The following is a 13,835-nucleotide window of genomic DNA, read 5'->3' on the forward strand; positions in this document are numbered from 1 at the left end:
CGCGCACCACCGTGGGAAAGCGGGCCTTTTATTTCCCACGGGGGTCGAGATGAGTAGCTGCGATAGTTCTGGTGAGTTCAGAGATGCAGTGCAGGAAAGAGCAGGCGACGGGGGTGGTCAGTTTGCATCAGGACTTGCGGGGTTGGTGTGGGAGATATAAGGCTTACTGTGCCTTACTAAAGAAAGGTCCCTGCACATAGAAAACCAAGCCATTCAGGCTAGGCAAAAGTCTAGCTTTCTGCATATGTTCCTTCCTGTGAATCCAAATTTGCATCTGCAATGGTGTATCCCAGGTAAGGGTTTGCTACTTCCTTTGTAGTCAGTGAGATTTGACTGACACGTGCAGTCCGGTTGAGTGAACTGGATTGTGATTGGGCACAGCTGTGTGGTTCAAGGGTAGAGTGCATGCTTTGTGCGCAGGAGGTCCTAGGTTCAGTTCCCAGCATTTCCAGGTAAAAGGGTCAGGTAGCAGATGCTGTGAACAATGGGCTGTTGTGCGTTTTCTGGGCTGTGTGGTTGTGGTCTGTTAGATTTCGCTGCTAACGTTGTGCCCGAATGTATGGTTGCCATCTTCAGAGGCATGCCATGGTAAGGTATGTTCTCTCTATGTCACTACCAGACCACGGCCACGCAGCCAAGAAAAACAAGAGCCCGTAGATTCCAGCCATGAAAGCCTTCGACAATTTGATGTGAAAGACCTCTGGCTGAAACCCTGCAGAGCAGGCAAAACTGACCAAGGATCACTATTCCACAGCGGAATAGTGCCTAGAGTGTCAGACTAGGATGTGGGGGACTGCAGGTTCGTGTCCCCACTTTGCTTGCTGGGTGACCCTGGGCCAGTCACATACTCTCAGCCTAACCTACCTCACAGGGTTGTTGCGAGGATAAAACAGAAGTGAGGAGAATGATGTAAGCAGCGTTGAGTCTCCATTAGCGAGGAAGGCAGGATGTAAATGAGGAGTGAGATAGGTTTTAGATATTTTTATTCTGTTCTGCTTTTCTGCTTGCACAGAGTGTGGGTTTTTTTTAATACATGAGGGAGGTTTTTTTAATGATACTATACATCTCATGCAAAGGGGAGAGTTTGTCCTATCCTCTCCTTCTGCATAGCTTGCACTTAAGAACTAGACAGGAACAGCTGTGGAAAGTTGCTGAGAACTCCAGTCTCAAAAGCAGGGAAAACTCACAGCTTTTCTCTGTCTTCTAGCCAACTACTCTCATGCACGGTCAGTTAATTGGTTAGATTATGGAGTGCAAAACTAAATGTCTGCTGGGTGCTAGGCTGTGTATTGGAAAAAGGGAAAGTTCAAAGATCTCTAGTATAGCAAGTATGCGGAAAGGCCTGTCTCTGAAACACAGAACATGCCCCTCAGGGAAACTGGTGAAAATTGGTTGATTTCATTGACCATATTACTTGTTTCACCTCCTCATGTGGAATGACGGGTGTGCTGGCAATTCATTAGAAGGCAATTGAATGACAAAAGACTGATGGTTGAGCTGACAATTCATTAGAAAGCAATTGAAAAGACAAAAGACTGGTTGTTTATTGTTAAGAAGTCACAAGGTGATCCACGGGAAAGTGCAATAGTGGAATCTTTTGACTGCTCACACAGGATAATTGCACTGAATGTAAGGACTGATCCTTCCTGTGAACAAAACATATGAGTGGTATCATGCATGATATAGATATTTATATTAGGATAGTTGTTAAGAATTAGATATGCAATAAGCGAATGATTGGTGTTAGTTCACATTATAGGATATTGATATAAGCATACAGAAATGTGATCAAAGTTATACTATTGTGGTTGTGTTTGGTGTGCAACGTTGTTTTTTTCATTCTTGACATACTGCCGTTGCACACTGATTCTTTCGGTTTTGGTCCACAGTGTGAAACAGGAGCCTGGACTAGATGGACAACTGGCAGAGCTTATACTTATGACTTCAGGCTATGAAGTTTTCAGGATTCAGGCATCACATGAAGTCAGGGTTTAATTAAGTCGATTATAATTATGCACAGGCCACTCCACCTTAGTTGCATGGTGCGTTGTGGTCTATCGAAGCAAGCTCTGAAATGGTGGTTTTGCAGGAAGTTACCTTATGCTGAATTAATATAATAATGATTAGGCACACAGAGAAACAAAACCTGCTGAGGGGAAATCTGCATGACTTTCTGCAAAGGAGAACTCCTGCCTCACCAATCTTTTGGCGTGCTTTGAGAAAGTGAACAAGCGTAGAATGATAGAATTGGAAAGAGCCGGAGAAGCCATCTAGTGTAATCCATCAGATCAGCCTAAAGAAGAAGAAGAAGGGTTGGATTTACATCCCCCCTTTCTCTCCTATAAGAGACTCAAAGGGGCTTACAAACTCCTTGCCCTTCCCCCCTCACAACAAACACCCTGTGAGGTAGGTGGGGCTGAGAGAGCTCCGAAGAACTGTGACTAGCCCAAGGTCACCCAGCTAGCGTCTGTTGGAGTGTACAGGCTCATCTGAATTCCCCAGATAAGCCTCCACAGCTCAGGTAGCAGAGCAGGGAATCAAAACTGGTCCTTCCAGATTAGAGTACACCTGCTCTTAACCACTAAAGCATCCCTGAGAAATGTTTGTCGAGCTGCTGCTTGAATGCTGCCAGTGAGGAGGAGCTCGCCATCTTCCTTGGCAGCCGATTCCACTTCTTAACTATTCTTACTGTGGACAAATTTTTTCCTAGTATCCAGCTGATACCTTTCTGCCCATTATTTATATCTATTATTGGGAGTCCTATCCTCTGCTGCCAACAGGAACAACTCCCTGCCCGCCTCTAAGTCACATCCCTTCAAATATTTAAAGGAAGCAATCACGTCCCCCTCTCCCTCCACCTCCTTTTCTCCTGACTAAACATTTCCAAGTCCCAAAGCCTTTCCTCCTAGGGCTTGATCTCAACAGACTGGATGGGTGAGTGACTATGCGATAATGAAGTTTGGTGATAAGAAGTGTAGAGTGATGTTCATTGGGACAAAAACTTCCAGGTGTAGGCTAATGGGATCGGAACTTGCTGAGATGGAGCGGGAAAGAGATCTTGAGGTTGTAGTCGATAGCTCAATGAAAATGTCATTCAGTGTGCTGCAGTGGTGAAAAAGGTTAACTCTTTTGAGTTATTAGGAAAGGGATTGAAAACAAAATGGCTGACATTATAATGTCCCTATATAGGTCTGTGGTGCGGCCACATTTGGAATACTGTGTGCAGTTGTAGTCCAATCCAATCCAAAAACCTTTATTAGGCATAAACCAGAAGTACCATACATTCCAAGTACAAAAACAGGATCATTGCTATATATCATGTAGAACATGGATTAAAAATGTAGCAACTGCTTCAGAAATTTCTACATTAGGGCTGTTCAATAGCTTAGACATTTTTAGTTTGTCTGAGAGAAACATAAATTCTAGGGGTAGTAAAGCTCCCAGATCGGTTCTAATATCATTTATACCACTACTCCGGAACAGTAAAGCTAAGGATATGAGGGGAGTTGAGTCCCATAGCATTGGGACAGTTACCATTGCCGACAAGCAAGCCGCTCACTTTGTGGGAGTTAAGGAAACGGCCTTGAAGATAGACAGAGGGGAATGAGTTGCACCTTGCTCTTGTCATGACCCATCATGCAGTTGTAGTCACTGTCTGTCAAAAAGGATGCCGCAGAAATGGAAAAAGTACAGAAGAAAGCAACCAAGATGATAAGGATGTTGGAGCCCCTTCTCTATGAAGAAAGGCTGAAGAGTCTGGGACTTTTCAGTTTTAAAATGCGATGACTAAGGGAAAACAGAGATTTATAAAATCATGCATGGGGTAGAAAGAGTTGATAAAAGGCAAATGTTTCTCCCTCTCCCAAAAGACTAGAACTCAAGGACATCCAATGAAACTAATGGGCAGTAGATTCAGAATGGACGAAAGGAAATACATACTTCTTTACACAGTCAGTTATTAAAATGTAGAATTCGCTGCCAACGGATGTAGTGATGGCCACAGGCATAAATGACTTTAAAATGGAATTAGGCAGATTTGTGGAGGAGATGCTGGACCAAATGGACCACTGGTCTGATCCAGCAGGGCTCTTCTTTAGTTCTTACCTATGAGCTTCCAAGAGTCAAAGCTCTCATCATTGGTCTCCTGTTTCACACTGTGGACCACCAGTTCCCCTGAGGGGCATGTTCTGTGATCTGCCCCCCCCCCCTTAACATAATTGGGACCCACCGTTTCCCCCCTCCTCTCTGGGAGGGTTTTAATAAGGATTTTATCTTGGGACGCCCATTTACTGTACTGACCACTGTATTTTAATGGATTTTTAGTATTTCCAGTTAATGGAGCTTGTGTTGTTTATTATATTTTGTATTTTGCTTATTTGCTCCATTTGTTTGGTGGGTATTTGTATGAAACTCTGTTGTGTACCGCCCAGAGCCCTCCGGGGGTAGGGCAGTTTATAAATCTCAATAATAAATTAAAAAATTAAAATAAAGTGCTTCTGGATTCACATCTAGCTCTTCTACTGCAGACGGCCACCCGCTGGAGCAAGCACCGAATGTATTTTTCCTATAGCAGCCCTCGAATGACTTCATTAGAAGCCGATATGATTAGATTGATGGAGCAGAGGAACTTGTTGACCACTGTGTGAGACAGGATGGGCCACTGGTCTGATCCAGCAGGACTTTTCTTATGAATCCAGCTGTTGGTCCACCTAGGTCAGTATTGTCTCCTCACACTGGCAGAAGGTCTCCAGCATCTTCTGCCACCAACTGCCAGATTTTTAACTGGAGATGCTGGGGATTGATCCTGGGACCTTCTGCCTGCCCAGCAGAATCTGCACCACTGAGCCACTGAGCCCCTCACTGTGTGGTCTATGAAGACAGCTAGCCTGCCTTGTTCACTGGAGCTGTCCTCATCAACTCGCTGTTCACAGAGATTCCTAGCCAGGGTGAAAGCGACAAAGGCAATCAAGCATCTCAGTTACGGTCTGTGAGCCAGATACTGGATTCAGAAGCTAACCATCATTGAAATAACCCCTGTTTTCTTGTTAATGTTTGAGCAGATTGTTTTGTGTTCCCAAGATAATAGGACTTGGAGAGAGATCAATGAGGAAAATCTTCAGCAGCTAAGCCCTGCATCAGAAGAGGTTGCGGCTTTGCTAGGAAGATCCCAAGAAGAGCATCTTTCCTTCCAGACTGAGGCAGGTGAGTGAGAATAGTCTATTTCTTTGTTATTTGGAATATTTGAATCCCAATTTTCCCACAAGGAAGCCGATGACAGCTGCTGAATGCATCGATTAACACTGTTTGAAGCACCCAGTGGTTCCAGAAATTCCAACAGTTGATTTGCATGTAAACCTTAATCTGTGTTTAAAATTCTCCCCAATGATCAACTCGATCAGATAGTGGTGCACTGGATGGATGTCAGTTTGGTTTGTATATACTGTCAACCTTGGCTCTTTTAAATATGCTTTGTGAAAAAAGGATTTGGCTTGCCTCCAAAGGAAACAATCTCCTGATTTAGTAGCCTTCACTCTTCTCTCCAATTTCCCCACCACCACCACCACCAATTTCCCCTACTGTAGCAATGTAAAATGACAATGAAGGCCTGGTGGGTAAAAACAGGTTTTTTAAAACCTTTTTTTCCGATGGAAAAACTGGAACATTTTGGAAATAAAATAATTCTGGTTAGGGTTACTTTTTAACCCCCCTTTTAATGTATTGAATGCCTTTTAAAGCAAGGTCTTGCTCATTAAAAATGAAAACGGAGGGATGTTTCCAAGGAACTAAAAAAACTATAAAATATATATTTTGTTTTCCAGAATGAAGTAAGTGTGGTATAGTGGCTAAGAACGGTGGACTCTAATCTGGAGAACTTGATTCAATTCCCTATCCTCATGAAGCCAGATAGATGACCTTGAGCTAGTCACCATTTCTTCAGAACTTAGCCCCAGCCACCTCACAAGGTGTTGTTGTGGGGAGAAGAAGATGTTTGTAAGCTGCTTTGAGGCACTTATATAGTTGAGAAAAGCAGAGTATAAATCCATACCCTTCTTCTACAAGTACACCATTTGGAGATATCCGGTGTTGGGGAAGCCCTTCTCTGTGGTGATCCATGGAGAAGTGGTATTAGTCTGATACCATACAGACCTAGATAGACAGCCAGGTTTCACTCTGTATAAAGTCAGCTTCTTGCATTCATCAGGAGCATTTTCACTGCAACAGAAGAACCGAAGAGTTTGGATGTATATCCCACTCTTCTCTCCTGTAAGGAGACTCAAGTTGGTTTACAATCTCCTTTCCTTCCTCTCCCTATAACAGACACCTTGTGAGGTGGGTGGGGCTGAGAGAGTTCTGAAAGAACTATGACTATCCCAAGGTCACCCAGCAGGAATATAGGATTGTGGAAACAAATCTGGTTCACCAGATGAGTGTCCACTGCTCATGTGGAGGAATGTGGAATCAAATCTGGTTCTTCAGAGTCCATCAGCTCTTAACCACTACACCTTGCTGGTAGAAGGAACAAAGAATTGTGTCACTTTAAGGAATTTGTTGTAGCATATGTTTTGTGAGCAAAGAACCCACTTTGTCAGACATATGAAGAGCAGTGGTTTACATAGTGAAAGGGTGTGAAGTCAGACCAGTGATGGCGAACCTATGGCACGGGTGCCAGAGGTGGCACTTGGAGCCCTCTCTGTGGGCACCAGCACACAGAGTTCGTCATATGGGGGGGGGGGCAGAAAATTACTCCCCCCCACACACACATCTAAGCTGGCCTGAGCCACTGAGTACGACATGTGCACACCATGGTGAGCAGGGAGGACTCGGCTGGCAGGCCTGGTACTTGTGCTCTGGGTGGCTGCTGCCCGAGGGGGGGGGGGGCGCAGAGGAGGCAGAGATGCTAGAGAGGCACAGAGTGGTGCGCGCGGGACTTGCTGGAGGCTAGAGCAGGCTGGCCCCTGCTCGAGCAAGTGGGGCAGAGGAAGAGGGAGCCAACCGTTTTTTTTCTAAACTAAAACCTCAGCATTCAGGTTAAATTGCCGGGTTGGCACTTTGCGATAAATAAATGGGGTTTGAGTTGCAATTTGGGCACTCGGTCTCGAAAAGGTTCGCCATCACTGAGTTTGACCCAGCTCTGTTGTTTGGCATTTTGCTAATTTGGTCTGTTTCCTGTTTTTTCCTTTGATGTCTTCAAACATTTCTCTCTATGCTCCAGCAGGTGATGGGTGGGAGAGTGAGAATCAGGCAAAACCAATTCGTGTGTTGCCAGAAAGAGCTGCGTGTCAGGAGACAGAAGAAAAGCTGGAAGGTCAGGCAGTAAATGCAACAAAGACCTGGAGGGATGAATCCCTTTCTTTTGAAGAAAATGGCTTCCCAGAAATTCAGCGAGCAATGCACGCAAGTGAAAATAAGAATACATGCACTGTGTGTGGGAAAATATTCAAAGATGACTCAAACCTTAAACGACATCAGAGAATTCACACGGGGGAAAAACCTTATCAGTGTTTGTACTGCGGGAAGAACTTCAGTCGGAACACAAACCTCACTTCCCATCAGAGAATCCACACAGGGGAGAAACCATATACATGTTCCGTATGTAGCAAGACCTTTTGTGACAAATCCAGCCTTAACCGTCATGAGAGAATCCACTCTGGGGAAAGGCCATACGAGTGCTGCGAGTGTGGGATAAGTTTTGATCTGAGCCAATCCCTGATCAGCCACCAGCGAACACACACAGGGGAGAGACCGTATAAATGCTCAGAATGTGGGAAAACATTCAACCGGAGCCAAAACCTCCTTAGCCATCAGAGAATCCACACAGGAGAGAAACTGTATAAATGCTCAGAATGTGGGAAAAGCTTCAGCCGAAGCCAGAACCTCACACGACACCAGAGCAGCCACACAGAGGATAAACTGTACGAATGCTATGAGTGTGGTAAAAGCTTCCGGCTGAGCCAGTCCCTGATTAGCCATCAGAGAATTCACACTGGAGAAAAACCATATATGTGCTCCCAGTGTGGGAAAAGCTTCAACCGGAGTCAAAACCTTATTAGCCATCAGCGAGTCCACACAGGAGAAAAACAGTACAAATGCTTAGAGTGTGGAAAAAGTTTCAATTGGAGCCCAGACCTCCTTCGCCATCAGAGAATCCACACTGGAGAGCAGCCGTTATGAAAAAAGGTGGTGTTCCAGAAAGATGTAGGGGAGGCAGAGCTGTCACGTGAGCGAAATCTTAATGGAACATATGAGAATCCACATGGATAAAACAACATTGGATTGAGTATCATTTACACAGGACAGTATCTTATCAGCAATTAGAATATCCACTCATTCAGAGGAATGCTATTAAAAATTAAATACATTTTAGCTATGACACTATCTTACCATGTATACTACTAATTATAATGTCTGACTTTTCAGCCCCTCAACATAAACTGCACCCGAGGTATATCACCGAGGTTGATTTCCAAGATGGCCGCCGGAGCTGTGGCACACCGAGAAAGGAGATCACACTAGCTGTGGCAGAAGCATTTTGCCTGCATCCAACTTTGAGTATTAAATTCACCATTCTTTTTTGTGTTTTTATGTAAAGCTAGACTTGTAAATCCTCCAGCTTTGATAAAGCCACAGTCTTTGCAATTAGAGTTGCTCCATTGGCTTTGAATGCCGTGTTAGGTATTACTCTGTGTAAACAGTATCTGCTTCCTTTAAAAATTGCCTTGCTTAATGATATTTTTAAAATTCTAGTGAGCCACTTTTGAGGGAGGCCTTGTGGGTACTCACAGTCTTTGGCATGGGAAGCAGCCAGGCAGTCTCCCGTCTTGCCTTCATCCTGTTCGTCCTCTGATTATGAAGATTGCTTTTAGTCAACTTTTCTTACAACCAGTGAGATACCTTCATGAATTTTATTGGTATCTATTTTATTTTTGAAATTTACCAGTAGCTGCAGTAGCTGCATTTCCCACCCTAGACTTACACTCGAGTTTCCCAGTTTTTTGTGGTAAAATTAGGTGCCTCGACTTATATTCAGGTTGACTTATACTCAAGTATATAGGGTATTATCTTTCCTAGTCATATTTTATTACCCAGTTGTCAGCCTATGACCATCATTAGATGTTATAGTTTAAAGCAGGGGTCCACAACATGGTGCCAGTGGGTTCTATGGCATCTACTAATGCCTTTTCTGGCACCTGTCAGGTGTTTTATGAAAGTTGGCAGGGCCAGGTGGGGCTTTTGCCCAGCAAGGCTTCTAGCTGAGCACTGGAGATTTGACTGGCTCTGTAGATTTTTAAATATGTTAGTTTGGTAGCGCCTGCCACCATGGCACAACAATCTTTGCTGTGTGGCTGTAGGTAAGCTACAGCAGCCATTTTGTGGCTGAATCTACCTCCTGCATTTTATGGCAGCCATTTTGTGGCTCCGCCCACAAGGTGCGCCAGAATTCCAAAGGTGCCTACAGACTCAAAAGGGTTGGGGACCCATGGTTTTAAAAGAAATCCATAATCTCCTGTTGTAGATGGGAAAACACTTTGGATGCTGTTGTCAAAGATCAGAGAAGTAACGGGCAATGTCTGAGACGTGGTGGCTTCAGTAACAGGTAGAAAACCATACAAAACAGAGTTAGGATCATGGTTCCATAGCACCCTGATGAGAACCGACTCAAATTAGGCAGAAGTTAACAGACGGTTCCTGCATCCCTACTATCTTCTAATACTCCGCTCTCTACCACTGTTGGCAGAAAGTCCCAGCAATTTAAAGACCCTCCAGCACAGAAGTGTTAGATTGGCCAGATGACGCACAGCTTTTCATGTGCTGCTTTGGGAATCACATAAGTACCTCCAGACCAAGCTTCTTGTTCACTGAGGGATAAGGGAAGCGCCTGCAGACAGCTCCAATAAAGCCTGTCCCTGCATGTGAACAGTGTATAACGGTGTCATCTGAGGAGTAATCTCTCCTCCTGCCCCTGGCCTGGTAATCTTTAGCGATTTTGCAAAACCAGATTATGCTTTCCTTGAGCATGTACAGAAGATTCTTATTGACTCATCTGCCTGATCCTCTTTCATGATGAGGCAGCATGATATAACGCAGTGTAATCTCAGACGAGGATTTAAAAGCCCCACATTTAAATCCCCACTTCATCATGGAGGCTTGCTGGGTGACCTTGGGCCAATCACACATCCTCAGCCTAACTTGAGGGATAAAATATGAGGATAACATTTATTTATTTATTTATTTATTTTTCCAGTTTTTATACCGCCCCATCCCCGGGGGGCTCACAGGATTAATACAGCTTATCGTAACTAACAAGTACAAAGTAAACAACTAAAACTGTTAAAACTATTAAAAGCAGCGATTCAATAGAAAACTAAACATAGTAAATTGATTTAGAGGATGGCATCCGACAATTCCATTTCAAACTCTCTTTCAGGAGGGAAGAGCAGCCAATCCCCAGATGGCAAGAGGCGTAGATGTAAAGGCCGGGGGGGGGGGGGCACCATCAACGGCTGGTTCCTCCAAAGGCCCGGCGGAACAGCTCTGTCTTACAGGCCCTGTGGAATTCAGTAAGGTCCCGCAGGGCCCGGACAGCTGGCAGAAGAGCGTTCCACCAGGGCTGGGAGCCCAGAGCCCGTAAAGAGCTCTGGCCTCGCGTCAGAAACCAACCATTATCATCGAGGGCCAGGGACCACCACCAGTAGAAGTTGGCACTCCACAGCTGAGCAGAAGAAGGCATTACAGGGAGTTATGTGGGGGGTGAATCAGCGGTCTCGGAGATACGAAGGTAACATGGAGGAGGGGAGAATACTGTAAGCCATTGTTTGTCCCCATTGGGGAGAAAAATAAAATATAAATGAAATAAATAATTTCAGTATAAATTAATTACTTAATAGTGTATAAATTAAGTAAATAAATAAATTCAGAGGTAGCTGTTTTGGTCTGCAGTAGAACAGCTGGATTTGAGTCTAGTAGCACCATGGAGACTAACAAGCTATTTGATGCTTTCAGAGTCCCCTTCCGCACACGCAAAATAATGTGTTTTCAAACCACTTTCACAACTGTTTGCAAGTGGATTTTGCCATTCTGCACAGCTTCAAAGAGCACTGAAAGCAGTTTGAAAATGCATTATTCTGCATGTGCGGAATGAGCCAGAGAGTCAGAGCTTCCTTTAAAAGATATGAATCTTTCCATCTGATGAAGGAAATTTTGACTCACTAAAATTTGTACCCTAGAAATCTTGTTGGTTTCTATAGTGCTACTGAACTCAAATCTAGCTGCAAATAAATAAACTAACCAGCCTCCAAAATGCCACAAAATTAGTTCCTTGTGATGTAGGCTTGTGATTCTTAGGATGCATTCAACAAGCAGAGTATAGGACATAGCAGTATGGTATGTGTGAGTTTCTGGTTTTCATCAGAAAGTAGAGGAAAAACACCCCCCTGCCTCTGAAGCGCTTTGGGACTCGGCTAATACCTACACACATTCAAAATTCTACTTTGTGATGTCGATCTAGTAGCAGGGCTTGCTATTTATTTCAGAAATTCCATGGAAAAGAAGGACATTGACCCCTTCTGCACATGCAGAATAATGCACTTTCAATGCACTTTGCAGCTGGATTTTACTGTGCGGAATAGCAAAATCCACTTGCAAACAATTATGAAAGTGGATTGAAAGTGCATTATTCTGCATGTGCGGAAGGGGCCACTGATTATCAGAAGCAGTGTATTTAACACATTTCGACAACAGTATGTTCTAATAAAATATCTCTCTAGCATCTTTTTCATAGAATCTTAGTTGGAAGAGATCCCCAAGGACCATACAGTTCAATCTCACACAAGAAGAGATCCCCAAGGACCATACAGTTCAATCTTTCTCACAATACTAGAACCAGGGGGCATACATTGAAAATGCTGGGGGGGGGGGGAGAATTAGGACTAATAAAAGGAAACACTTCTTCACGCAAACGTGTGATTGGTGTTTGGAAGATGCTGCCACAGGAGGTGGTGATGGCCACTCACCTGGATAGCTTTAAAAGGGGCTTGGACAGATTGATGGAGGAGAAGTCGATTTATGGCTACCCATCTTGATCCTCTTTGATCTGAGATTGCAAATGCCTTAACAGTCCAGGTGCTCGGGAGCAACAGCCGCAGAAGGCCATTGCTTTCACATCCTGCATGTGAGCTCCCAATGGCACCTGGTGGGCCACTGCGAGTAGCAGAGTGCTGGACTAGATGGACTCTGGTCTGATCCAGCTGGCTTGTTCTTATGTTCTTAATTCCCTGCCATGTAGGAACACATACTCAAGGCACTTCCGACAGATGGCCACCCAGCCTTTGTTTAAAAACCTCCAAAGAAGGAGACTCAACCACCCTCTGAGGAAGCATATTCCAATTTCAAACATTTCTTACTGTCAGGAGGTTTTTCCTAATGCTTTAGGTGAATAGAATAGAATAGAATAGAATAGAATAGAATAGAATAGAATAGAATCTTTATTGGCCAAGTGTGATTGGACACACAAGGAATTTGTCTCCGGTGCATATGCTCTCAGTGTACATAAAAGAAAAATACATTTGTCAAGAATCATAAGGTACAGCACTTAACGATTGTCATATAGGTCTAGTAAGCAATCAGGAAACAATCAATAAAGTAATAAAAACATAAAATGCTAAAATCATTAAAATAAAATGAAATGTCAGCACAGGCTATAGTCATACAGTCATGAAATTGGGAGGAGATGGAGTAATAGGAATGAAAGTAGAAAAGAAAAGTAGTGCAGTAATTATATAATAAATATTTAATAAATAGTTTGACATTACTCCCGAGGGATTATTTGTTTAACAGAGTGATGGCATTTTGGGAAAAAAACTGTTCTTATGTCTAGATTGTCTTGGTGTGCGAAAGTGCTCTGTAAGCCCCGTTTACCCAGGAGTAAGAGTTGAAAGCTAGTTTATGTCCTCCCGGGATGCGAGGGGGGTCCAGATAAAATATTTTCACAGCCCTTTTTTTGACCCGTGCAGTATACAGGTCCTCAATGGAAGGCAGGTTAGCAGCAATTGTTTTTTTCTGCAGTTCTGATTATTCTCTGAAGTCTGTGTGCAAGAGGACCCTTGCATAGGTCTTTGGCGATTCAAGATGCTGTAGGATATAGTGCAAAGTGCAAAGCCATATTAACAGCATCATCTGTCGATCTATTTGCTCGGTATGCAAATTGCAAGGGGTTAATGCTTTAGGTGGAATCTTTATTAATGCTTTAGGTGGAATCTCTTTTCCTGTCCTTTGATTCCATACTCTGTGTCCTAGTCTCTGGAGCAGCAGATAACAAGCTTGCTCCCTCGTACACATGGCATCCTTTTATTTAAACATGGCTATCATGTCACCTCTTAACCTTCTCTTCACCAAACTAAACATACCTGACTCCCTCTCCTCATAAGACATGGATTCCAGACATTTAATCATTTTGGTTCCCCTCCTCTGGACCTGCTCCAGCTTATCAACATTCTTTTTGTCTTCCCTTCTGCAAAAACAAGGGGTGCTTGGATATATGTGTGGTTCCCTTTCCTTTTAACCCTCAGGAACCCTGCGAAGTAGGCTAGGTTCACCGCATAGCTGGCTCAAGTTCAGCCAACCACTGTCATTGCAGGGTTGGGTTTGAACCTGGATGTTCCCATTCTAGTGTGACACTCTAATTACTACTCCACACTGCCTTGCTGTGCTAAAAGCCTGGCTGTGTTCTGAAGCACCCAGAAGGCATTGGTGTTTTTTTTAAGACTTGGGAGGCGTTTGTTATTTCAGAGCTGTCTGGAGAGCAACCTTCATACCTAGTGCTTATTACTTACTACCTG

The 13,835-nt window shown here is 43.9% G+C and overlaps 1 protein-coding gene across 1 annotated transcript in view; it reads left to right on the forward strand.

Annotated features, from left to right (window-relative positions):
• LOC125429877 (zinc finger protein 271-like) overlaps positions 1-13,835 on the forward strand; it is a 29,700-nt gene continuing 15,865 nt past the window's right edge. Inside the window, exons 1-3 of the mRNA XM_048491418.1 lie at positions 1-293; positions 5,080-5,202; positions 7,214-8,165. Of these exons, the coding sequence (XP_048347375.1) occupies positions 245-293; positions 5,080-5,202; positions 7,214-8,165 (1,124 nt within the window). The 5' untranslated portion in view covers positions 1-244. The remainder of the gene's footprint in view (positions 294-5,079; positions 5,203-7,213; positions 8,166-13,835) is intronic.

Source organism: Sphaerodactylus townsendi, linkage group LG03, assembly GCF_021028975.2.
Source record: "Sphaerodactylus townsendi isolate TG3544 linkage group LG03, MPM_Stown_v2.3, whole genome shotgun sequence".
Lineage (NCBI taxonomy): Eukaryota > Metazoa > Chordata > Lepidosauria > Squamata > Sphaerodactylidae > Sphaerodactylus > Sphaerodactylus townsendi.